Source organism: Rana temporaria, chromosome 5 (assembly GCF_905171775.1).
Source record: "Rana temporaria chromosome 5, aRanTem1.1, whole genome shotgun sequence".
Taxonomy (NCBI): Eukaryota; Metazoa; Chordata; class Amphibia; order Anura; family Ranidae; genus Rana; species Rana temporaria.
The window spans coordinates 88,956,203-88,983,563 of record NC_053493.1 but is presented as its reverse complement, the minus strand read 5'-3'; the positions used below and the strand labels follow the sequence as shown (position 1 = coordinate 88,983,563).

The window sequence follows — 27,361 nt, the reverse complement described above, 5'->3', positions numbered from 1 at the left end:
TTATGAGGAAAGGTTGCAAGCACTGAACTTATTCTCTCTGGGAAAGAGATGCTTTAGAGGGGATATGATTTCAATTTACAAATACCATACTGGTGACCCCACAAGGGAGTTGAGCAAGACACGTGGCCACTCATTAAAATTAGAAGAAAATAGGTTTAAAGGGACACTAAAAGTTCCAGTTTTTTTTAAAATAACAAGCATGTCATACTTACCTCCACTGTGCAGCTCGTTTTGTAGAGTGGCCCCGATCCTGGTCTTCTGGGGTCCCTCAGCGGCTGTCTCTGCTCCTCTCTGCATCATCTAACCCCCATTCATGGGAAGCTCTCTCCCAAGGGGGTTAGCTTGCGGGCGAGCTCCCGTGGTACAGCCGGCGGCTATAACCGCCGACTGTATCACTTGGCCCTGCCCCCCAGCGTGCCGCGTCATTGATTTGACTGGCAGCAGCGGGAGCCAATGGCTGCGCTGCTATCAATCAACCAATGAATGAGCCAAAAAGCCCGGCCGAGAAGCCAGCGCGTTCACGGCGCAGGACTTTCGAGGGGTCAGGTAAGTCAATAGGGGGGCCGATAATCCTCTGATGTTTTTTCCCCTTAATGCATAGAATACATTAAGGGGACAAAACATGTACCTTTACAACCCCTTTCACCTAAAACTACGTAGAGGGTTATTTACTGTAAGAGCGGCAAGGATGTGGAATTCCCTTCCACAAGCGGTCTCAGTGGGGGTGCATCAATGATTTCAAGAAACTATTAGACAAGCACCTGGACGACTACAACATACAGGGATATACAATATAAAACTGACATATAATCACACACATAGGTGGGACTTGATGGACTTTTTTCAACCTCACCTACTATGTAACTATGTACTATGTAGCCTTTAGACAAAAGAGAGATGGTGATTCATATAGAAATGATTGATCTCCATGCAAAACGTTTTAAAAGGTGCCTGTCATTACACAATAAAAAAGGGAGCATGAGTGTTATTGTTTTGCTTAATCCCACACCATAACGGCAATTTATGATTTATTATATAACCAACAACCCCACTATGGACATATATACTATATTTGCCAGAAAAATCAACATAACATTTAAAGGTTATATTCTATTTAATAGTAAATAATGGCCTTGACTACTGGCTTGTTTTATCATTTTTATTTGTCTACCATGAAGCATTTTTATAGACTCTTATATCAGTAATATTGGCTGTTTAAAATGGTTCTAGCTATGACTGTCCCCACTATATTGCTTTCATTAGAAGCTTTTAGATTAGACCCATTTCCTTAATTTAGAGATCATGACAAACTGGTTTTCATTGATTTACCCTCATTTTAACACAGGTTTGTTATTGTTGATTTGTTATAAGTATGTTTTTTAAAGAAAATGCGTTTCTTCTATGGTACAAAAAAAAAAAAAAAAAGAGATGAATGCCTATTGATCGATCTTCCATCAGTATCTTCTCTGATGCTTAGATATATAGGGAAGATTCTTTGTAAGCTTTGATGTGTATTACCTAAATCACATAGCCATTGATGGTGAAGAGCTCAAAGCTGTTCAATAATATGCATGTAACAGGATTAAAATCTTTGTTTCTGATTTCTGTGTTACAGGCCTCATCTTCATTAAAAGAGAAACAAAAGTACGAGCCTCAGGCACCCAGGCAGGGGGTGTCACTGCCTGGATCGTATGGAGGAGCCCTGCCTGTTTCTTCAGCTCATGCATCCCTGGAGAGCAAGACCAACAGCAGCCACCAGGCCTTACTGCAGCACTTACTGCTAAAAGAACAGTTGCGACAACAAAAGATTTTAGCTACAGGTAACCAAAGATTCACCAAATGATTCAAAACGTTTTAAAGCTGTTTCTTCTTTATACAATCAATGTACCCATCTGAACAATGCAGCCCGCAGACTTTCATAGAGCAACCTACTGTACCTTGTAAAAAACATGCTGACAATGCATTCTGTGATTTAAGTTCCTTTAACTAACCTTACAATTATATGGGTGCAGCCATAGCTGTCTGTCTCTGCAAATGCACGTTATGTTGATCCTCTGACTTCAGTACTTTTTAAGTCATTGGCCTGTAATAATGCTGATCAGGATAACTACAGAAAAATCCTTATCTTCACCGTTGTTCTGTGCCAGTGACTTAAGCTGGCCATAGACGGGGTGATTTACCCGTGGTTGCAGGAAAAAAAATCCTTGTCCAACCATGGCTTAGTTTAAAGTCTAGCTTGATAATAAAAAATATATATATATATATTTATATATATTGCATTTCCTCTAAAATAAGACCGGGCCTTACATTATTTTGGCAAAAAAAACACACCAGAGCTTTATTAAAATAAGACATCCCCTGAAAATAAGTTATTTTCAGGGGGATGTCTTATTTATTTACAGTATTTACAAAAAAGTTCCTCCTCGTTCAGCTCAGGAGTCAGGATTTTAAAATTCTGTAACCCCAAAAATAAAACTTTTAAATGATGTAATCCATTCTGTAAAAAGATTATAATAATAATGTGCAGTGTATTAGTGTATCTCCTTGTGGAAAGTACCTTATTGACAGTGCCGCTGGACTCTCATGTGACCCCCCAGAGCTCCTCTTCCCTGCTACAAATACTGCAGAGGAAGAGGCCGAGATCCCCGCTGACGTCAGCCAGGAGGATAAGAGAAGAGCACCGGCGTGTCACGTGAGTGCCCAGCACCACTGTAAATAGGGTATTTTCCACAATAAAGTTTCTTAACCCCCCTGGCGGTATTCCCGAGTCTGACTCGGGGTTACATTTTTGTGCTGCCAGACTCGGGCTCGCCTCTCAGAATCCACAGGCTTGGTTTACTTACCTTGTCCCTGGATCCAGCGATGCCACCGCGCTGTGTGAGCGAGCGGGACCTCGCTCGATTCACACAGTTCCTCTGTGTGCCGCCGCTCTCCGTTCCCTGCGACGTTTCGATGCACGGGAGCGGAGAATGGCGCCAAATTCAAAAAGGTAAACAAACACATTTCATACAGTATACTGTAATCTTATAGATTACAGTACTGTATGTAAAAAATACATACTCCCCTTGTCCCTAGTGGTCTGCCCAGTGCCCTACATGTACTTTTATATAATAAAAACTGTTCTTTCTGCCTGCAAACTGTAGATTGTCCATAGCAACCAAAAGTGTCCCTTTATGTAAAAAATGGTTTTAGAGCAGCTAGAAAACAGCGATAATAAATTATAATCACTTGCAGAATTGTGCGATAGCGATTTGTGGGGAAATTCGTCATAAAAAAATTAAAGTAATGACAGCGACAATTCTGCAACTGAGCACATTTCAGTGATTTTGAGTTGATTACATTATTGAATATTTTTTATTATAATTATATTATTATTTGTTATAATTATTTATAATTATTTATTATATTATAATTTATAATTTTTTTTTTTTTAATTCATACCCAGGATGCCCACTAGACTCTTGTTTGGTCAGATTTAAGTGAGTTATTCCTAAGAATTACAGGCCTACAGTATAAAACGCCAAATTTCCTTGCAAATAATGGTACCGCTTTCAGCACCTTTTTTCTGAAAGAATCATACCGCCAGGGAGGTTAAGGACACACACTGCACATTATTATAATCTTTTTACAGAATGGATAACATGATTTTACAAGGGCTTCTTTTCGGGGTAGGGCTTATATTCCAGCCATCTAAGAAAATCACGCCTTTGGGGTAGGGCTTATTTTCGGGGAAACACAGTATATCAACATAAGGGACATTACTTGCCTTCAGCGAGATGTGTCCCTTGTGCTGCTGTGTCCACCTGTTTGCCAAAATCTTGCTCCTCTGATGCCCCATCTACTTCTGCCGGAATCTTCATGTGTGGTGGGGATTAATAGATCCAAGGGGCTGTGACAGGCATTCATCAAGAAAGCCCGCCCTTTCCACATCCATCTTCTCCATTCATAGAAGCCATGTGAAGGAAGATCTCCCTATAGCTGCACATCTGTACAATCCATGTGATCCAAGGTAAGTGGCAACCTCAGCCTGAACTCCGACCAAGCCACACTCCATACGCGTTTCACTTCACCCTTCAAAGTTTTACAATGGAGATTCATAGAGGCCATATTACAGTTTCTATGATATCAATCACATCTATCTGTGAGATCTTTGAATCAAGGGGATGGACCTATCGATCATTATTAATCCGTTCTCCATTCTTAGATTGTGTGTTTCATTCATAGAAGCTGTGAGGCAAATGCAGCTGGCAGAATACAATATTCCAGTGAGGACATATATTTGTGTGGATTATGGAATCTGTTCCCACTGGCTGAATTAAAAAAAATGAACCATTTATGGCCTGCCTAACTGGCTTTACTCTAGGATAGGTTCTGTATAGGTTCTCCCAGAGGCAAGGACCTATATAACCTGAGGCTATACAGTCTGCAAAGCACTACCTAATATTGGAATAATTTAAATATGGGAAATAAGATTAGTTCAAAGCTAAAAAAGCTTTTACCTAGTTTCATTTGCATCCTGTCTTGGAAAACCAAGGGGGAAATCCTAAACATTGTGAGACTCTTTTTGGTAAACCACATTCGATGATTCTACTCTACGCAGTCTCCTCTGTTCTCAGAATTTATTACCAAGTACAGTAAACTGTTTTTGAAACACTTAAGCTGTTCCTGAAAGAAAGGTTCTTTATCTTAAATAGTTTAAACCTAGTGTGCAATTATGTACTTTCTTAGTTTTATCATTACCGCTCTAAAACGATTGCACAAAATGCCTTGAATGAATAGGACAGTGACTGTGTGAGGGAGACACTGCGTCATGGAGTTCCTGCCAGCTTCCATATTCAACGTGTCCTTTCTATTATGTTAGGTTCACGGTGTGGGTCACATGTTTATAACAGATCTGTTCAGAGACCACTTTGGTTCTCACATTGTCTTTTCATATTATAAGATGACCATTTATACATACTAGCCTGTAAATGTGTTTTGACACCTCCTAATGTCTGATAATGTGTGATGAACTTAAAGGGAATCTGTCAGAATACAAATATGGAACTCGCCATAGATATCTTATTTTTATTCCTTGTTTCAATGCTTCAGTCACTAAACTTTTGAACCTGTTAAAAGTATGACTTGGGGTTAAGGCTAAAAAATACTTCTCTAGAATATAAAAAATATTCAAAATATAATATAATATATTATAAATGTATCTTTTATTTAGTTGTATAAACCTCTGCTGCCCAGACGAGGATTTCAGTTTCATAGAGCTAAAAGCGGTATTAAAAACAAACACAAAAATGTAATATATTGCAGGTTACTAGTTCTTAAAAGAGAAGTAAAGCTTTTTTGGCCCTACTTGTCTTCTGGGTCACACAGGAGTACATTTATTTTTGTACTGGACTAAAGCCCACTGTCGGCTGACATCACAGAGCTGTTTCAGGCTCTGCAAACTCGGTGCTCCAGTGAGTGTGGAGGGGAAGCGCAGAGAGCGGTGATTGACAGTCACTGCTCTCTACTCAAGGAGACCGAGAACTGAGAAATCAATGCATGATCCCTGGACTTAGAGCTGGCGAGGGCGCGGTGGAGCACGGGGGGAGGGGGGGGGGGACAGCTGCAGAATTGGACCGATGCTGTAGCCATATAGATGAGTATGTAAATATCTGTTAATTTCCCACACTTCTCCTTTAAATGTGTTTATTTTTTGTAACCTTTATTTTCACCTGGTGATCCAGGAGCAACAAAGACACAATTTGGACAGGAGCATTGCTAGTTGGGGGAAGGTAGTGTTAGACTTGCAGATTTTGGTGAATTTAACATACAAGTTGACGCTAAACTCTAACTAACACTTTTAAAGACGTTCTAGCAAGAGTTTTTTCTTTTTGAGATACAATTTTTCACATAAATAAATACAAACTGACCATTGTAAGCACTCCTTTCAGTTTTAAAGTGGTTGTAAAGCCTTAAGCCTCGTACACACGACCGAGGAACTCGACGGGCGAAACACATCGTTTTCCTCGTCGAGTTCCTTGTCAGGCTGTCGAGGAACTCGACAAGGCAAGTTTCTCCATTCCCGTTGAGGAAATAGAGAACTTGCTCTCTTTTTGGCTCGTCAAGTTTCTCGACAGTTTCCTCAATGAAAATGTACACACGACCGGTTTCCTCGGCAAAAAAATATCTCCCAGCAAGTTTCTTGCTGTTTTTTGCCGAGAAACTCGGTCGTGTGTACGAGGCTTAAGAGTTTTTATTTACAATATATGCATTTAGGTAAAAAACCTTCTGTATTGCATACACTCCCCCTTTACTTACCTGGCCTGATCCCGATCCAGTGCTGTGCATGAGAGCAGCGGCTCTCCTGGCTCTGTCCCTCCCTAGTGCACAGATGTATAGCAGTGGGAGCCATTAGCTCCCCCTGATGTCAATCAAATTCTGTGACTAGGGAGTGGGGGGAGGAGGGCCAAGCCACCCCGTCTTTGTCAATAGACAGAGACAACACAAGTGCCCCCATAGGAAGAAGTGTCTTATAAGGGTACTCGCCGAAGAGGAGGAGCCCAGAGTGCCAGCGAGGAACCCGAGAAGAGGTGGATCGGGGCTGCTCTGTGCAATACCATTGCACAGAGCAGGCAAGTACAACATGTTTTTTTATTTTAAAAAAATGTTACTTTAAGTGGTTCATCTTAACCCTCAAACTTCTGCTTTGTCTGGACAGTTTGGTCTGTTAAAGGAGTTTGAAAAACACCAGACTAGGGCTCCAGGCACACTGGCTTTTGTGTTTGTTCCTGTAGAAGCAGCTAATGTTAACCTATGTCCATGCACATTAGGACGACTATAGACATATTTTGAGCTCAGCATTTAGAGGCAGGAGCAGAGTAGAAGCAGAAGCAGAAGCAGAAAAAATGCTAAACTCTCGTGAAACTCACATAAACTCTGTACAAAAACTCTTTATATGAGCGTTTTTTTTTCTGCCAAGAGAACTGGAGGTTTTTTTTTAGGCCCAGTGTGCATGGAGCCTTACTGGCCAGATCAATGGAAAAATTAAGGGAAAAAAGCCTAAAAAATAAATCTATTGCAGACCCCACATCTAAGAATTTGTAAGCTGTAATATCATAAATGTAGTTTTTGTGTTTAATACCACTTTAGGCCACTTTGATTGTGTTGCCCCTATGACTGCAAATATTTGTGACCAAACTGTTTTTTTCTGTGCACCACATATAATATAATACTGTATAATTTAATCTCATCTAACAACATTTGTTATGTATATGGTATGTATAATAACATTTTTGGGGGACATAACCAGGAGCTTTTTTTCTAAAACCCAAATGTATTGATATGCATCTTGAGTTGTGTTTATTTCTTAATATCTCTTCCCTTTATTAAATTACAGTTTTTAATTTCATTTTAGGTAGTGCTGCAATTCTTCACCAATCTCCACTTACAGCAAAAGAGCGGGTTTCTCCGGCGGGCAGGGTGGCGCACAAACTTCCTCGGCACCGGCCACTGCACAGAACACAGTCGGCTCCGCTGCCTCACAGCACTTTGGCCCAGCTTGTCATTCAGCAGCAGCACCAGCAGTTTTTGGAGAAGCAGAAACAATATCAGCAACAAATCCAAATGAACAAAGTGAGCCCACTTTAACACACATACCTTTACGTGCATGCTAAGAACCCCTCGTAATGCAGTGCACTATTTACTTGTTACTGTGGCTCTTAATGGACTAATATACCTAACAAACGTGTACCTGCGTACAAAATAACAACTAATATTCACCAGTGATAATTCAGACATTTCCATCTCTGTACAAAACCTTCTGATATTTGGTGCTGTATTTAAGAGAGTCTGGACAATATCAACTCAACTCATCGATTCACATTATGTACTAAAATATTGCTTATAGTAGTACATTGCATAAATACATACATCAATACTAAATTAACCTGTATTTGCCCTTGGTAGGCTTAGTTCTCAGTTCATACAAATATTAAATTAAGTCAATACGTAGTTATTCAGGTATCTTCTCAAATTATCAATGGCTGATAAAGCGTGATCAAGTGATAAATACGCAGTGCACCTTGCTCCCAGTAAATAGTATAGAACATTCTAACTACGTGCTGCTTTGTTTTTTTATATTTTCTATATGGTATATGAAGGTTATTTGTTTAGATATAACATTTTTACTTAAATGTCTGTTTATGTAGTCTTTTGAAACATTTCTACTGCCATTCTATGGTCTTAATAAATCAAACGATACTGCTTACTGAGAGAAATGTAGAGGCTGGAGTTGCTGACTTCCTTCTGAAAACTAAGCTTGGCTGTCATTCTAGTCCAATGTCATTCTAATCCCTGACCGTCATAGGAAAAGTCAAATTAAAGGAGAGGGTGGCAGTGGAAGCCACCATACTCCCTTGCACATTCCCTTTAACCCGGAGGTGCCCAACCAGTGACCCGGGGGCCACATGTGGCCCACGGAGCCCTCTGACGTGGCCCACGACCTCCTGTTTTGGGATGGCTGGTTTGCAAGCCCAAATCATGGGTTGCCGATCCTCTATCCCAAAGCATCAGTGTTGTGAATGAAGCTGCCGATAGAGGAAGCAAGTGGCTGCGGGGGGAGCAGAGCTGCATAAGCTGTTGCTTCCTGTAAAGGGCCGGCTCCTGTCACAGGTGGAAGTGATACCAAATGCACTCTGCCAGGGACAGCAACAGCCAGTAAAACTAGAATGGAAGTCTGTTATTAAAGGCAAGTACAGTACTAAAATCACAATGTATATATGTACGTATCTGCGGGTTACCTGCACCGTGCCATAGACTTCTGTTATCAGCTGCGGGTTTGGTGCACTTTCAGAACATGCACTACACCTGACGGATATACTAGAAGTCTACGGCAAAGTGCAGCTAACCTGCAGGAAAGCCACAGGTGCACTGAGCTGCACCCATGGTGTGAGTAAACCACAGTGCAAAAGCGGTCTTGTGCCCTTTTACACGATCAGTCCAACACAATTGGACCCTCCATTCACCTCTATGGAGCGACAGATGTATTTATCCCCTTCCGTCTGGGCAGATCAGATAGTCCATAGAGTAGAGTGGGCTGCGTCTGTGTTTTCTTTGCAAATTCAGTGTGGACATGGGCCTGTTATCCTCTCGCTCTGCTCAATGTGGCCTGCAGACTGGTTGCCAAGTCACTTAAGTGGCTCTCGCTCTTCAAAAGATTGGGCACCCCTGCTTTAACCCATTCTGTGCAGTGAAGAACAGTCTCCAGATTTGACAATACAAGATCAATTTTCTTTCGATTAGCCTTGGGCTGAACCAGAGAAAATCAATTCCCCCATCCATGCCCTTCAAAGGCAGGGATGCCAACTATTGCATTCGACAGCCACAACGGCTGTGTCTGCCTAAATACAGTGGCATTGCTGAATAGTGACTTTCTCTGGTAGGGTGCAGTTACTTTTGGATGATATTTTCTACTTGGTCGATTTTTTTATTGAATTTTGAGGAGCCATGTGGTGCTTGCAGGGCCTCCAATGGATTCAGTAGACATTGTACAACATTTGGGCCATCCTTACCCAGCCTTAACTTCTATTTTAGATTGGACCTTTTTCTTATCACTAGCAATAGAGATGAGAAAGGTGATTTACTGTACTAAAGAAGCTGAGGATCTTCAAATAATAAGAAGCATGAATATGTAAATATAGACTTCAGTTATCCAATCATGATTGGGCATTCAAAGTAAGCAAGATTTGATTTTCACATGATGGACAATTGGAGTGAATAGTCACATGATTTAAAATAAAGACTCCCTTAGTACATCAGCCTAATTAGGTAGCATTCTTCTTGAAAACATCACCCAGCCTGATGCGATGAGGAGAACCAACCTAAACACATTGAAAGATTGTTCTACTTTCTATGGGGAAATGGAATTAATCCTTCACTGAATAACTGAATACATAGTTTCCAACATCCAGTACATCATTTAGCACAAAATGCTATTTGTTTGTTTTATAAATGGTACAGATTTATTAGCTGTGTTTTTTTATACTTGCATTACATACATATATCAATTTAAATTACACTTGCTGGTTACAATTCTAGATTTCCTTTTATTTTTAAAGCATTGTATTATATATTATTATTTATCATTTTTAATGTAGATAATCCTTAAGTTGCTTGTCCTTGTAAACAAACGAGCATGACAATTTTTTTTTACCTTGAACTAATAGTTACATAGTTAATGATATTGAAATATTTCAGCTGAATAAATGAATGCAGCATGTCCACAGTATATGATTCTTATTGATGCTTCTTCTTTCCCTGGACTTGATGTATAGTGCAGCTAAAAATAAGTGACATATGTTGGCCACTAGAGGGAGCTTGACAATTCAACATTTAGATCATTAGCGATCTCAAAACTGCTTGTAATTTTTTAAATCCTGAATAGCCAGCATTGTTATTTCACATTGCTTGCCACATAAAATTATCAAAAGAAATTCAGCTGTATACAAATGTACAAGTGTGTTATGATATTGATATCTAGTGCATTGTTTTTTAACTTATGAATGCTAGCAGATTTTTTGGTGTAGCAGCACTGGCATCAAAGATTTTGCACTGTGAAGTTTTGTAACCAATAAATTCTACATGAGTGAGTTTTCGTTTCATATGTGTATATTACAGTGACAAAACCATCACTTATGACATTTTGGGGTAACAGAGGGGTTATATACTGAACCTGGAGGGTGCAAAAGCTGATGCATCTCTTCATATAAACCAAACAGCTTCCAGGTTTTATTGTCAATGCTTAAAGGGGTGTTCCAGTCATTTTTAATGTTTATTAAAAGTCAGCAGCTACAAAAAGTGTAGCTGCTGGCTTTTAATAAACATACACTCACCTGCTCCACGTTCCAGTGACGCGCCGGCCGGGGCTCTGCTCCTCTCCCCCCCCCTCTCCGGCCGGCGTCTTCATTCTAAGTGTGGGCACCCGGCCGTGACAGCTTTCGGCTTCACGGCCGGGCACCCACTGCGCATGTGGACAGGCGATCACCTGGGACCTGTCACGTGTTCCAGGCGATCGCCTACAGGGAGGGGCTGCCAAAAGGCGATATGACGTATCGCCTTAGCAGCTCCTCGGCAGAAGGAGGAAGTGGGAGAGGAAGTCCCACTCCTACTGAAGCCCCCACTCCCCCCCCCAAAAAAAAAATTGCATGCCAAATGTAAGAGGGCGAGGAGTGGATTAAGCAGTAGTTCCACTTTTGGGTGGAACTCCGCTTTAACTGAACAAGAAGAAGTTAGAAGCTGATTGGCTACCATGCACAGCTGCACAAGATTCTGAGTGCACCAGCTTTAGTAATTCTCCCCCAGTATTGATGCTTGCAGTCCATTTACATCCGACCACCAGTACAGGAGAGCAGGCTATAAAATCAATATTCTATCAGCGCAACCCTCTAATGCATGATGTGAAAAATTATAATGTGTAAAATAATGCATTATTAAAGATTTAAAAATACAGATGATTATAAATAGCAAGTGATACATTCAATAATGTGCAAAAATGCAAAGTGCAAAATTAATAAAATAATTTCAACCTAGTTCCTGCTATCACTGAAAAAAACGTGTTCACTTCACAATAATTAAATATAATACCAACACAGTGCTGCACTACTAGTATATATCACACATCAATAAAATAAATAATGTGACACAATGATAACATCCATGCGTATAGTCCCAATATCAAATAACTGGGAGTACAGAGAGATTGTTGTTCCTGATCACTAGGAACAGACAATCTCTCTCTACTCCCCTGTCAGAACGGGGATCTGCTGTGTTTACAATGGCAGATCCCTGTTCTGGCTCTCTGTGGAGCGATTGCGGGTGGCAAAACTTAAGACACCTTAATAGATATTTTTTATGTTTCCTAGGCAGGTCTGAACCTTCCAGGGCCCACTTAACTGATGTTAAAGCTTCTTCATGCCCAAAAATAGTATAGAGAGATCCTACATCCTCAATGGCCAAGATGCATTGGACTAATCCATCCAAGGATTCAAGACACTGAATCACATGCTTGGTATTCTTTAATATATGCTTTTGTTTTGACCACCAGCTGCTGTAGGAACGTATCTATATATTGCCCCAATCTCAAACAAACCGTTTCTATCCCATCAATAATTGACCTGCCTGGTGATTCTGTTATACTCTTATGAATCTTTGGCAGAAAATAAATAATAGGCGTTCTACATGCTACAGGGTTTAAATATTTAGCTTCCTTTACTGTCAGTATTTTTCCTTTATTAATTCATCGCTCTAACTTCATTTTATAACCAAAGGGTTTTCATTAAGCCTATAGTATGTTTCAGAGTCCGCTAGTTGTCTCTCCATTTCCATTTGATAATATTGTTTACTCATATTCACTAGCCATCCACCCTTAATGGCAGGGCTTATGACTACATCTTTATTTTGCTCAATGCTTTCAATACCTTTCTTAATCCAATGAGGATAATTAACATTCCTAATGTGTAAATCTTCTAAGTCTTCAGTGACCATGGGCCAGATCCACAGCCAGCGGACTTAACTTAAATCTTCCTATTTAGGTTACACCGCCGCAAAATTTCTACCTAAGTGCCCGATCCACAAAGCACTTACCTAGAAATTTTCGGCTGTGTAACTTAAATCTGTCCGGCGCAAGGGGTGCCCAATCTAATGGGGCGAGTCCCATTTAAATTAGGCGCGCTCCCGCGCCGGACGTACTGCGCATGCTCCCGACGCGATTTTCCCGACATGCTTTGCGCGAAGTTACGTTACGCCGAGTTTTGTGAAACGCGCTGGGTAAAAAAAGTTGCGTCGGGAAAAAAAAGAGATGCGGCGGGGAAAAAAAAATTTAAAAAAAAAATTGACAGCGTCGCGGGAAAGAAGGGTCTACTTTTACATGGTGTACTAACTTTACACTTTGTAAAAGTAGCCCTAATTTTGCGTTTGCAAACTAACAACTTACGGAGACTTCACGAAGGGAAACCGCTTCGTGGATCTCCGTAAGTGCTAATTTGCATACCCGACGCGGAATTTCAACGAGAAACTGCATCCTAAGATCCGACAGTGTAAAACTATTACACCTGCCGGATCTTAGGAATATCTATGCGTAACTGATTCTGTGAATCAGTCGCATAGATAGAAACAGGGATACAACGGCGTATCAGTAGAAAACGCTAATCTCCTCTTTAATCTCCTCTTTAATCTCCTCTTTATTCAAATCAATATCACTTAAATTATAGATACCAGTTCCTATTGGTGTTTGCTTTTTTTGAGTCCTTCTTCCTGATCTCCTCCTTCTTTTTCTCCTCTTTTTCCAGTGTGCAAATGGTTGGTCAATGGGGCTGGGGTCTCCCTAAAAAAAAACACCATATTGATTACCCACTGGTTGATTGGGTAAAGGTGTGAATCTATTATCCATTGTTCTCATTATGAGCATAATTGGGTTGGGGATCCCTTTAGGGATGAATAAATCCTCTCTGAATAGGGTTCCTCTCGTCCCATTGCTCATTCTCTTGCAGGAAGAACCTCAATTAAATTTAGGATTAAAATCCCCCCTCCCCTCACAAATACCTGTCATCTCCAGTTACCCCCATATGGGGGTCCTGCCTGATGGGAATAAACCATATTCTCCTGTCCTACTCCATTTCCTCCCTGGGGTTCTGCTCGATTGGACTGGGGTGCTGATTTCACCTCTGGTTGTACGGCCTCCCTTACTGACTTTCCCGGGAGGATATTTGGGTATCCTCATTCGCAATGCATTTCCATTTGAAAGCATCTTTACCTTTAAATCCCCTACATCTCTTATAAATGTCTTTATTTTATTTTCATGCGTATCTTTTTCCAATTAGTCTCTTCATTAATTCCCTAGACAGTTTAACAAATTCAGGGTCATTTTTGAACAACTTTAATTTAGCTTTAATCTCTTTAATTTGATTGTCGAGTGTCCTCTGTTTTCATTTTAATAAGAATTCCATAAGTTCTTTACCCTTACCATTAAAAAATAAAAACCAATCATTAAGGGCATCCTCTTCCTCAAAACCATAGTTAGGGGGGGTATCCATTTTTTAACATCTAGGAACTATATCATTGACTATATATTGCTAAAAGGATACCAGATCCCACAACGTTATAATTTTCCTTTCTATTAAATATCCTAGTTTCTTAAAAAGATGGGTAAGATCATCACTTCTATCCCTGTTTTTATCACCAGAGACGATCTCTTCAATCTTTACCTCACGTCATTCCAAAAATTGGAATACCTCCATGATTGCAGCCAATAGTTACATGAAAAATAATTGCAATAAAATCAATTATGTAAAATAATGTGTTATTAGAGATATAAAAATACTGATAATTATAAATAAATAATTATAAATAACAAGTGTGTCTATGTCCACTCTACATAAGCTGAGTGGACACAGACCTGCCATCCACCTGCTCAGGGGGGATCAGCGGACAGGTTCCCTACTAAGCAGGCAGACTCCAAAGGAGCCTGCCTCGTGTGGAAGGGGCCAATCTGAACCAAATATAACTGATCTGTTTTATATTCTTCAAAACTATCCAAATCTTTCAATAACACATTTTAAGGCCAAACTTGTCTGTGAAAGTTATCATTTATCCAGATCATGCTATAGCTAATAGTAGTTAGTCACATTCAGCTAAATAATAGTGAAGACATTTCGTAGCTTATCCAAGCCACTTCTTCAGTTCCAATGTGCATAAGGAACATAGTCCAGCATGTATATCCACACAGATAACATGGACACCTTGATCCAATCACCATGGAATGTGTCAAGGCAGATGCTGGTTGTCCAAGAACAGGATGGGAAGTGCGAACGTTATGGATGGTTAAGATTTCAAACCATTTTTCTTTGTTGAAATTTTTTTCACATTGCAATTCCTTGCCACCATTTTCTTACTTTCAGGCCTCGTACACACGACCGAGAAACTCGACGGGCGAAACACATAGAGTTCCTCGTCGAGTTCCTTGTTAGGCTTGTCAAGCCAAAATCTCCTCGTTCTCAAACGTGGTGACATACAACACATACAACGGCAGGGGAAGTTCGATTCCACTGGCTAAACTCTTGGGGCTGCTTTTGCTAATTTCATGTGTTTGCGTGTTAAATAAAAGTTTGTTAAGAGACAATTTGCACTTTTCAGTCTGTTACAGCTTTAAAAATGTGTTATCTCCATTACAAATGCTACTTTTACTCCCATCTCATACTTTAATCTGAGCAAGCTCGGGTTTCTTAGCATACAGACGTTCGAGTTTCTCGTTGAAAACCAGCCCGACCAGAAACTCGACGAGCCAAATCAGACTCCTGTCGAGGAAATAGAGAACTTGCTCTCTTTTTGGCTTGTCAAGGTTCTCGACAGTTTCCTCAACGAAAATGTACACACGACCGGTTTCCTCGGCAAAAAAATATCTCCCAGCAAGGTTCTTGCTGGTTTTTGCCGAGAAACTCGGCCGTGTGTACGAGGCCTCAGTGTACTTGGCTTGGATGCACAGTCTGAACCAGTGACATAGAAAACTGGCATACTCCCTAACATTTCTGCTGTGTGTTGGCCGGTGTTATTTCTGCTGGCCAGCTTTCAGGGCCACAGCTCTTCACACTGAGCAAATTATGCCTTCTGTCCTTCACATTAAACTGAAAGATGTCTATCACAGAGGTAATGAATAATGCTAAGAGAGTGAAGGTCTCGTTGTTTTAAAAATATGAAAGTGCTGACGCACCTTGTGGTTGATTTACTAAAACCGCAGAGTGCAAAATCTGACGCAGCTCTCCATAGAAACCAATTAGCTTCCAGTTTTTTGTCAAAGCTTAATTGAAGAAGCTGAAGTTAGAAGCTGATTGCTAACATGCAAAGCTGCACCAGATTTTGCAATATCCAGTTTTAGTAAATCAACCCCTGTGCAACCCCTTGTAGTACCCAGAAGGAATGCACATTCAAAGTGTAACAACACTACTCCTACATGGGAAGCTGCTTGAGTAGCCTTGCCACCTTTACAAAGGAAGTTGAAAGAGAGGTTGAAAGAAGCATTATTGGGCAAATACTTAAAAAACGGGCATCCTGCAACAAGTGCATGGTAGGTAAACATTTAAAGACTTTAATTAAAATGTAAATCCAATTTGAGGCACCCCTAAATATAAATGGACTGTTATCTGATCTGGTTCATTTTGGCTGAATTGTATGATGACCACCTTGTCTATGGTTCCTTTTAGACTGCATTAGACACACCAGGCTCATTAATCTCGGGGGAATGGATATTTTCAGCTGTCCATTATTATTTCCTCTGAAATAAGCTGACTCCTCCATCAGATTATGCCAGCACATTGGACCATAGTGTTATGTCTATGGTCAGCTTTTTTGCCTGCTTTAAGGCAAATATGTCACATGCATGGTTAGGTAACAGTGCTGTGAAGTTTAAGAAACTTGTCAAAAAGAAGAACATCTGATCAATATATTTTCTTGGAGAGAGACCTATTTATTTGCACAGATTCAGACTTCCTCTTTTGTTTTTTCCATGTATTTCTGTCTAGCAGTCCCATCAGTAAGTCAACACGACTTACTGATGGGACTGCTAGACAGAAATACATGGAAAAAACAAAAGAGGAAGAGGTCTTATTCTAGTTACATATATACATTATATGCCCTGTACACATGTGCGGGATTTCCGACGGGAAAAGTTCCCATCGGAAATCCAGAGGGGAAAGCCAAGAACCTGCTCAGGCAGTCTTTCCCCCTCCACATGGCTGGTTTTCCCATCAGGAAAACAGGGATGGAGCTTTGGCCGGGAATCCCGGCTATGTGTATGCTCCATCCCAGTTTTTCCCATAGGAAAACTGCCAAAAACCGCCTGGCAAAAGTCTGCGAGTTTACTGGCAGGAAAAAAAGAGAGCTGGTTCTCTTTTTTTGTCCAGTGTTTTTTGGGCAGTTTTCCCGTCTGAAAAACTGCGAGAAGCATACACAGGGCCGGGATTCCCGGCCAAAAGCTCTCCTTGTAGTTTTCTCATCTGGAAAACCGGTCGTGTGTATGAGGCAATACAGTTCGGAGTACTCTCTACTAATGTGCCACACATTTACTTTGTTTCTATATTATCCAAAAAAGTGTAAATACTATCAAGTTATAACTATTCCGATTGTCCAAATAAAACCAATTTACTAAAATTAGAGAGTGCAAAATCTGGTGCAGCTTTGCATAGAAACCAATGGGCTTCCAGTTTTTTTTGTCAAAGTCTAATTGAACAAGATGAATTTAGAAGCTGATTGGCTACTATACAGAGCTGCTCCAGATTGTGCACTCTCCAGTTTCAATAAATCAACCCCAATGTTCTTTAAAGCCTACACACCCACTAAAACAACTGAAAATGTTTGTTTGTCCAATCGTTATTTATTTTTATTTTTTTATCAAGCTGACCTAAACAAATTTAAAGGAACTAAAAAATATATAGATACAAATTTTCCAAAAACATGATCAGAATAATAACAAACAATTGAACAATGTGTAGAGTGAATTAAAGCTAAGTGTGGACATACAAAACTAAATTCTGTACCAGTTTAATGGTACTATGACCAGGCCATATAGGGCTTCCTTTAGGGGTAGGGATGGCGAACCAAGTAAAGTCTTGCTCACTGGGGGTTTGGAAAACCCAGCAGGAAATCTTCAAACTCTGATCATACTGATGAATCCTGTTAAGGTATATGGCAGCTGAATCTTAATATATTTTTCTGGCCTACTTTAAAGCGTTTGTAAAGGAAATGTTTTCTTTAAAAAAAAAAAAAAAATCACACTTACCTGCTCTGTGTGGTTTTACACAGAGTAACCCAATCCCCCTCTACTTGGGTCTCCATTGGCACTCTGAGCCCCTTCCCTTGCTGAGTCCCCCCATAGCAAGCCAATTGCTATGGGGGCTCTCATGTATGCTTGCTCCCGTGCCAGCTCACTGTGTCCATAAAACACAGAAAGGGCAGCTCAGCCCTGCCCCCTCACTCCCGCCTCACTGGCTCTGATTGACTGCAGCGGGAGGCTCCTGCTGCTCCATCTCAGCCAATGAGGAAGACCCGGGCTCGGGAGAGCTCTTGTGCACATTGTTGGATCGAGATTGGGTAAAAAGGTAAAAAAACAGCAGCCTTTACAACCACTTTAAGGCTAATTTGTAAGCTAAAAAAAAGGGTATGGGTAGCTGCTCACTGCTAAATAGCATTCAGCAGGAAATAGGTGATTTAATGTGGATTAAAAGGCAACATTGAAAATGCACAAATCATTCAAATTCCATGCTTAGTAGATTTCCTTAAAGCTGCACGTGAATTTAGGGAAATGTACAATGTAGTCCTTGGTGGTCAGACACAATGAGGCTGATTTACTAAAGGAGTTTGGAATCTTCACTAAATTGAGTGAATATTAACTTCAATTATCCATAATTTAAACAGATTCTGGGTTCACTTTGTCTACCCAATCATGTGCAGATGTAAACAGGAATTTTCTTTTTATAAATGGATAATTGGTACAAGCTTTTATATTGCAACAGGTCAACATCATGTCTTTCTTTTCCCTTGGACAGCAGTCCTTCTTTAACTATATTTAAAAAAACTAACCTCGCAAATGTCTTCATAAAGTTTGATGGTTTTGTCAGTTTTAATTTCAAACTAGCAGGCCCTTATTTTCAAGATCAGCTTTCTAAGGACCTGACATTACATGTCAGATTTTCTATGGATATTCTTATGTTCTTATGCACAGAAGCCATTTGTCTGGGCTGCTACATAAAGGTTATGGTTTTTCTAATAGTGGACAGCTCCAGTGACAGCTTTTTAAATGCCAACAGTATTCATTGGAAGTGACTGCAGTATCTCTGGAAGAGACTTTGGAAACTTCTTACTAGATTTTTTTCTAGAAGTGTTCTTCAATTTTTAGTCAGAACTCATGGCGTGTCACTTAAAGAAAAAACTTGACACTTGGCATATGTATATTGCCAGTTGACGTTTTACCTATGGGAGCAAGACTATGTAAAACACCTTGAAAATTGTGCTGGGAATGCAAATTGTGACATTCCATCTAAGTGTGGGTGGAAGGAGCTTGCTTGACTTTTTTTAAATATTAATGTTTGGAAATCTGACCTGTTCTGTTCTATTTGGAAGGCAGATTCCTGTCAGATTGAATTGGCTTATGTGCTGGGGACAGCTGCCTTTCTCTTCAAAAGAGTACTGATACCTTTTCTTCTAAACTTTACTTTGCAACAGACTGCTTTAAGTGATCTCATAATTCTTATAATTAATATTATACAGGATTTATAATAAGAGGGAGACAGTACATATACACTACAATTCACTATAAGAGGAATCAAAGGGCCAATATGTCTTTATGTTATTAGCAGACATTGAAGATACACCCCAGTCAAAATTAAAGTGGTTCTGAAGCCTAAACATTATTTACTTTAACCTCCCTGGCGGTAAACCCGAGCGTGACTCGGGGTTGGTTTTCAATGCTAAAATCGGTAACCCCGAGTCACGCTCGGGGTGGACGTGCAGCGGCGCGGCTTACCTTTCGCTGGATCCACAGGCAAGTTACTTACCTTGTCCCTGGATTCAGCGATGCCACCCCGCTGTGTGAGCGAGCGGGTCCTCCTCGCTCGATTCACAGTCCCCGTGTGCCGCCGAGCTCCGTTCCCTGCGACGTTACGACGCACGGGAACGGAGAACGGCGCCAAATTAAAAAAAGTAAACAAACACTTTACATACAGTATACTGTAATCTTATAGATTACAGTACTGTATGTAAAAAATACACACCCCCCTTGTCCCTAGTGGTCTGCCCAGTGTCCTACATGTACTTTTATAAAAATAAAAAATGTCATTTCTGCCTAAAAACTGTAGATTGTCCAAAAGTGTCTCTTTATGTCAAAAATGGTTTTAGATCAGCTAGAAAACAGCGATAATAAATTATAATCACTTGCAGAAATGTGCGATAGCGATTTGTGGGGAAATTTGTCATAAAAAAAAAAAAATAATGACCGACAATTCTGCAACTGAGCAAATTTCAGTGATTTTGAGTTAATTACATTATTGAATAATTTTTATTATAATTATATTATTATTTGTTATAATTATTTATAATTATTTATTATATTATAATTTATAATTTTGTTTTAAAAAAAAAATCATACCCGGGATGCCTACAAGACTCTTGCTTGGTCAGATTTAAGTGAGTTATTTCTAAAAATGACAGGCCTACAGTATAAAACACCAAATTTCCTTGCAAAATAAATGTACCGCTTTTGGTACGTAATTCCAGACAGAATCATACCGCCAGGGAGGTTAATGTTTCCCTTCATTAACTACTTAAGCCCCGGACCATATTGCTGGTCAAAGACCGGGCCACTTTTTGCGATTTGGCACTGCATCGCTTTAACTGACAATTGCGCGGTCGTGCAACGTAGCTCCCAAAAAAAATTGGCGTCCTTTTTTTAACCACAAATAGAGCTTTCTTTTGGTGGTATTTGATCACCTCTGCAGTTTTTCGTTTTTGCGCTATAAACAAAAATAGAGAGACAATTTTGAAAAAAAATTATATTTTTTACTTTTTGCTATAATAAATATCCCCCAAAAATATATATATAAAAAAAAAAAAAAAAATCCTCAGTTTAGGCTGATACGTATTCTTCTACATATTTTTCGGGAAACAAAATCGCAATAAGCGTTTATTGATTGGTTTGCGCAAAAGTTATAACGTTTACAAATAGGGGATAGTTTTATGGCATTTTTATAAAAAAAAATGTTTTACTGGTAATGGTGGGTAACGAGCGATCGTGGGTGCCCCGGCGCGGGTGCCCGGCGGTGATCGTGCCCGCCACGTAACACGCGTCGGCGTCAGGGGCGAGCGGGGGGCCTATTGGCCGCTCGGTGAGATGACGTAGATCTCGCCCAGCAGAGCCAACCTGCCGCCGTATAACTGCGGCGGCTGGTCAGCAAGCGGTTAAGGTAAAAAAATGTTTCAGTATTTGTACCGCACCCTCACCCCCTCTGTTTCTTACCTGATCCATTATTCGATCCACCGCTGGGCCTATCTGTATTGACTCTCCCAATTCCAACAACAGAGCAGGGGGCTTGGCTTAGCCATGCTGTCTGTTTCTATTGATACAAGCTGCAAATGGTTCCTGCTGTTGTCAGTCAAATCCTGTGAAGAGGGAGCAGGGACGAGCCATGCTGTCTGTGTCTATGGATGCAGGCAGTGTGGCTCAGGGTTGAGCCCACAGGTGTGCCCCAATAGGAAGCAGCTTCCTATGGAGACACAGCAAGAAGAGAAAGAGCCAGGAGCATCAGTGGGGGACCCAAAAAGAGGAGGATCTGTACTATTTAATTGCATAAAGCAGGTAAGTATAACATGTTTGTTATTTAAAGTGGTAGTAAAGCTTCAATGTTTTTCACCTTAATGCATTCTATGCATTAAGGTGAAAAATTTTCTTCTGCTGCAGCTCCCCACAGACCCCCCCTCTTTTTCTTACCTGAGCCCGATGCCATCCAGCAATGTTCATGAGTGTAGCAGCTCCAGCCGATGGCTCTCTCCTCATTGGACAGATTGACAATCAAATCCAGTGACAGAGGAGTAGGGGGCAGGGCCGAGCCCTGCTTTCTGTGTCAATGGACGCAGCAGCAAAACTCGGGAATGAGCCCGCATGGGTGCCCCCAGGGAAAGGGGCTTTCCATGGGGGCACACCGATGAAGAGGAGGGGCCTGGAGCACCGGTGTCGCACCCCAGAAAAAGAGGATTAGGGCTGCTATGTGCAAAATGATTGCACAGAGCAGGTAAGTTTAACATGTGTGTTATTTTTATTTAAAAAAAAATTGGGTTTATAACCCCTTTAATAAAAAAAATACTTTGCAATCACTTTAAAGTGTATTTACAGTAAATTTATATTTTGGATAGAGTTTTGAGAGGTTAGAACCTCTGTCAGATTTCTCTTTTTTATGCAAAGCCAAAAAAATTACTTTTGATATGTTTTATGCAATCCTGCTTTGACCTTGGTTATAGTTCTTCAGGCACACCAGTTACTGCTAAGCTGTTGTTCCATGAACCCCAGATGTGGAGACTAGGGATAAGATTAACACCCCCACAGTTCGGTTCGCACCAAAACATGCGAACAGACAAAAAATGTGTGCGAACATGTAAACACTGTTAAAGTCTATGGGACACAAGCGTGAAAAATCAAAAGTGTTAATTTTAAAGGCTAATATGCAAGTTATTCTCATAAAAAGTATTTGGGGACCTGGGTACTGCTCCATGGGACATGTATCAATACAAAAAAGGAAGTTTTTTCAGGAGCAGTGATTTTATTAATGCTTAAAGTGAAACAATAAAAATGAAATATTCCTTTAAATATCGTGCCTGGGGGGTCCCCTCAGTCTGCCTGTAAATTAGCGCCACTTTCCCATGTTTATAACAATACTGCAGCAAAATGACATTTCCAAAAGAAAAAATGTAATTTAAAATTGCTTGCGGCTGTAATGTATTGTCAGACCCCGGCAATATACATAACATTTTTTTTTTAAAAAGGCATGGGTTCCGCCCCAGTCCATTACCAGGCCCTTCCACGCCAAATTGTAGATATAAAGGGGAACTCCATGACAATTTTTTTTTTAATAATGGTTTAAGGGTCCCCCCCAAAATTCATACCAGTCCCTTCAGGTCTGGTATGGATTTTAAGGGGAACCCCGCACCAAATAAAAAAAAATTGAAATGCAGAGACACAGACCAATTTCCTAGATGTAAAAGGAGGAGCAGCCAACTTAATACACATGCTATGGAGATGCCCAAAACTTCATCAATATTGGTATGGGGTGGTAACTATGATTAATAATGTTTTTGAGAGTGAGATGTCTAATGGGCCTGGGGGATGTCTTCTGGGTATTCTGGATTAATCAAGAATCCCGGGGGAATATATTGTTTCTATAAATAGAAGTTTATTTCAGGCTCGGAAGCTCATAGCACAAAAGTGGTTATCACCATTTCCACCTACTGTAGCAGAATGTAAAATACAAGTAAGGGAAACCTTAATTAAGGCAAAATATACTTTTTTTACAGAGAGGCTGTATAGGGAAATTTGAGAAAATTTGGAAAAGGTGGTTGGATATCCTGGAGGTATGATGAGAGAGGAGTGGATAAAACGTGTGTGTATACTGGAGGAAGAGACGGAGCATGGTGGCCAGGGGGGATGTTTTTTTTTCTTCCCTCTTATTACGGGCTTGGGTTGAATGTTGTGCTGGTTGTTTTTGTTGTTTGTATATAAAATAAATAAAAAGATGATTTGATTTAAAAAAAAAATGTTGTGGGGATCCCCCCAAAATCCATACAAGACCCTTATCTGAGCATGTGACCTGGCAGGCCACAGGAAAAGGGGGGACGAAAGTGCCTCCCCTCCTAAACCGTACCAGGCCACATGCCCTCATCATGGGAAGTATGCTTTGGGGTCCTCCCCAAAGCACCTTGTGCCCATGTTGATGGGGGCAAGGGCCTCATCCCTGCAACCCTTGCCGGTGGTTGTGGGGGTCTGTTTGCTTATCGGAATCGGATTCACCAAAAAAGTATAAAAAAAAGTAAAAATGACAGCAGACAGATTTTAACAATTCCTTTATTATAAAAAAAGTGTCCCGCAATGTAAATCCATCGTCAATCACGGGGCCGAGGGTCACAAGAGAAAAAAATGAAAAACTCTGCCTCCATCGGAGTTGTCCCGCCGACTGCAGCCTTTTCACGGTGACAGCTGTTTTATAGCCAAGGGCTGGGCCACCCAGTGATGTAAATGGGTGACCACACCCCCCTCTGATGTCACATGATGTCAGAAGGGGCAAGGTCACCTCCCATGAATGCAGAGTTTTTCTGTTTGCCCTCCCCATGTGGCCTGGTATGGTTCAGGAGGGGGGGCGCTCTCTCATTCCCCCCCCTTTTCCTACGGCGTGCCAAGATGCATGTTCAGTTAAGGGTCTCGTCTGGATTTTGGGGGGACCCCCACGTCATTTTTTTTAATTGCCATAGGGTTCCCCCTAAAATCCATACCAGACCTGAAGGACCTGATATAGATTTTGGGGTAGACCCCCACACCATTGTTTTTAAAATTTGGGCGCAGGGTTCCCCTTAACCACTTCAATACACTGTGTTATATAAACTACACTGCCTGCATTGACTGAATATAGAGTCTACACTGAATATAAAGGGTACACTGAATGCAGAGTATATATATATATATATATATATATATATATATATATATATATATATATATATATATATACTAGACTGTATATATATATATATATATATATATATATATATATATCAAATACATTGCCACTAACTAACCTGCCTGCCTAATCTAGCTCAAACTATCCCTGTCCACACACTATACATGGCCGCTATGTAAGCAGCCTTATATATTGTGGCATGTGGACTAGACTGTATATATATATATATATCAAATACACTGCCTGCACTGACTTGAATATCGAGTCTACACTGAATATCTAGTCTTTGCCAAATGCAGAGTATATATATATATATATATATATATATATACTAGACTGTATATATATATATCAAATACACTGCCACTAACTAACCTGCCTTCCTAGTCTAGCTAAAACTATCTCCGTCCACACACTATACACGGGCCGCTATGTAAACAGTCTATATATATATATATATATATATATATATATATATATATATAATGTGGGGTGTGGACTTAGTCCATCTGAGTCATGATTGGCCAGAAGCATCCTGCCTTTGGTCAAATATGGCTCTCTCAGCAGAGCCAAAGCATGCAGGTCGGGTGCATGCTTTGGCCAATCATAATACAGCAATGCACTGCAATCTCACAGTGCATTATGGGACATTCCGCGGCGCTCACATTTTCCCATGAATGCCCCACAATCGCTTTTTGCCGAACACCCGATGTTTGAGTCGGACTTATGTTCGATTTGAACATCAAGCTCATCCCTAGTGGAGACATGTAAAACACCAGCCCAGGTATTTCCACAAAAGCACACACTAAGCTCCATGGTATCTCTTTAAATGTGGATGTTGCACAGAATCTTAAGATTTAAGGAAGCTGACCCATTCAAAGTAAATGGGGTAGTTGATGCCTGAATCTGGTTGCGCTGAAGAGACAGTGAATCTAAAGTGATATTGCGGTTATATGTACTGTATTGTCAGAGTCTCCAAAAGATATAAGAAATCCTTGATTGACTTTTCTTTTCAGCATCTACCAAAATTTGTTTTGGGTAGAGCAAACTTTAAGGATAAGACCCAAGCTTGTTCTAAGGTCTGAGAGATTAGAGTGGACACCAAATGCAATCCAGGAGGAAAAATCATGTTGATTTGAGATTGCAATAAAATTGAAAAATGACTTACAAAGATCTGTGCTTTAAAAAATTCAGTAAATACAACTAAACAGAAAAGAGACACAGGTTGCAATTATATTCAGATGTGGCTATTGTCCTATAGACCATACATGTATACATCATATTTCCATTTCTTTCATATCTATAAATAAAACAATCACAACACATTCAGCTAGTCAGTTATTATGTGTAAGTGTGTGCTATTTTCTTAGGCGTAATCAGTACAATGTATTCATTCGTCAGAACAAAAACATAGATCATTCCCAAACTAAAGCCGGGCAGTGTCTGTTCTGAGCAGTAACATTAACTTCAAAGCTGTGTCAGAAATTAGTAGATAACCCTTTGCCATGACTGTTGCCATTAGAGGATCTTAGTTCAGGTCCTAAGACTTCTCTTTTAACACTTTAATTATGTTCAACTTTAAAAAAGTTATGTGTACAGAAATATAAAGGGTTATTTTCTAAAAAATAAAAAAATAAAATCACACTTGTGCAGATTCCCATGAGCATGCAGATATTATCATACCTACTAGTCTTTATACTAAGGAGTGAACTCAAGTTCAAAAATATGATGCGATCACCATTTACAGTGTGCATTAAACACCTACATTATACTTTTTGTGCCCCAAATGCACAAAAGGTGCACTAAGTACAGCATGTGTTCACATTCTGTATTAACATTTAAAAAAATAATAATGTTACAAGTATCACAGAAAAGTACAAGTACCATAGGAGCAAAAACCCATAGGCTGTGCTCCCTGTGTAAAAAAGGTTTAAAGGGGTCAAGCTGGGTTCACTAGCAGATGTTCATTGGGATGAAAATTCTTATGCCGCGTACACACCATCACTTTATGTGATGAAAAAAAACGACGTTTTTAAAAACGTCACTTTAAATGACCGTGTGTGGGGGAAAACGTCATTTTATATCTTGTGAAAAACGACAAAAAAAATTTATGCATGCTTCAATTTTATGTGTCGTTTTTCAAAACGTCGTTTTTTACTTCACAGAAATTGACCGTGTGTAGCAAAAAACGACGTTTAAAACAACGTTTTTACACCCGCGCATGCCCAGAAGCTAATTATGAAGCGAGCTTCAATAGAAACACGTGGTGAACGTAACTTCGCTTTGCTAGAGCATTGTGAAAAAAACGATGGTGTGTAGGCAACTTCGTCTTTGAAAATTTAAGTTTCAAAAACGTAGTTTTTTACTTCACAGAAAATGTAGTTTTTTTTCATCACATAAAGTGATGGTGTGTATGCGGCAATAATCTAGTCCATGATTTGAAGAATACCAATCAAAAGTGCTTCACAATTTTGTTTGCTTTTAACATTTTATTTTGGAAAGAATGGCCTTTTCCGAATGAAAAAATCACATTCACTGTTCGAAATTTGTTAATTTAGGAAAAATTTGCCATCCTGCTCCTTCAATTTTTTTTATTGCTGCAGTCAAAAATGAAAGTTGATTTTTTCCCTAGTAATAATTAGAAAAGTAAACAAAAATGTCAAAATTATATTAAACTCTACTAGTGCAGCTTTAGTGTATTTATTATAATATGCAATGGCAGGAAGTAGTGTCAAAAATCTTTTGGGCACATTGACAAAGCCCAATCCTGAAATTCTTTGCAAGTGTGCACTATGGCTTTTTTACCTTCAGTAGCTGTTTAGTCACCTTTATTAATTTAAGGGTGTACTTTATTTACTTGGTATTCATACTAGATGAAAAACCTTTGCAACCAGTGAACAGATTTCATTTAGACCCAAAAACATTAGAGAAAAATTCAATCTTTATTGAAGATATGCTACTACTTAACTGTTTTACATTGGGATGCTGAATGTGTGCTGCTTAGAAGACCACCTTTTTTAATAAATGAACTGTTTATATGCTACCATAATTGTGCTTATTTAAACGTAGTTAATATTGTAAGCGTATACTTTGCTTGTTGGACTGGGTTTGCTTGTGCATCA

At 39.9% G+C, this 27,361-nt stretch overlaps 1 protein-coding gene across 3 annotated transcripts in view; it reads left to right on the top strand.

Moving 5' to 3' along the window:
* HDAC9 (histone deacetylase 9) overlaps nucleotides 1-27,361 on the top strand; it is an 821,625-nt gene that overhangs the window by 679,549 nt on the left and 114,715 nt on the right. For all 3 annotated transcript variants that reach the window (XM_040352828.1, XM_040352826.1, XM_040352829.1), the window contains exons 11-12: nucleotides 1,616-1,820; nucleotides 7,394-7,611. In XM_040352828.1, coding sequence (XP_040208762.1) covers nucleotides 1,616-1,820; nucleotides 7,394-7,611 — 423 coding nt within the window. The remainder of the gene's footprint in view (nucleotides 1-1,615; nucleotides 1,821-7,393; nucleotides 7,612-27,361) is intronic.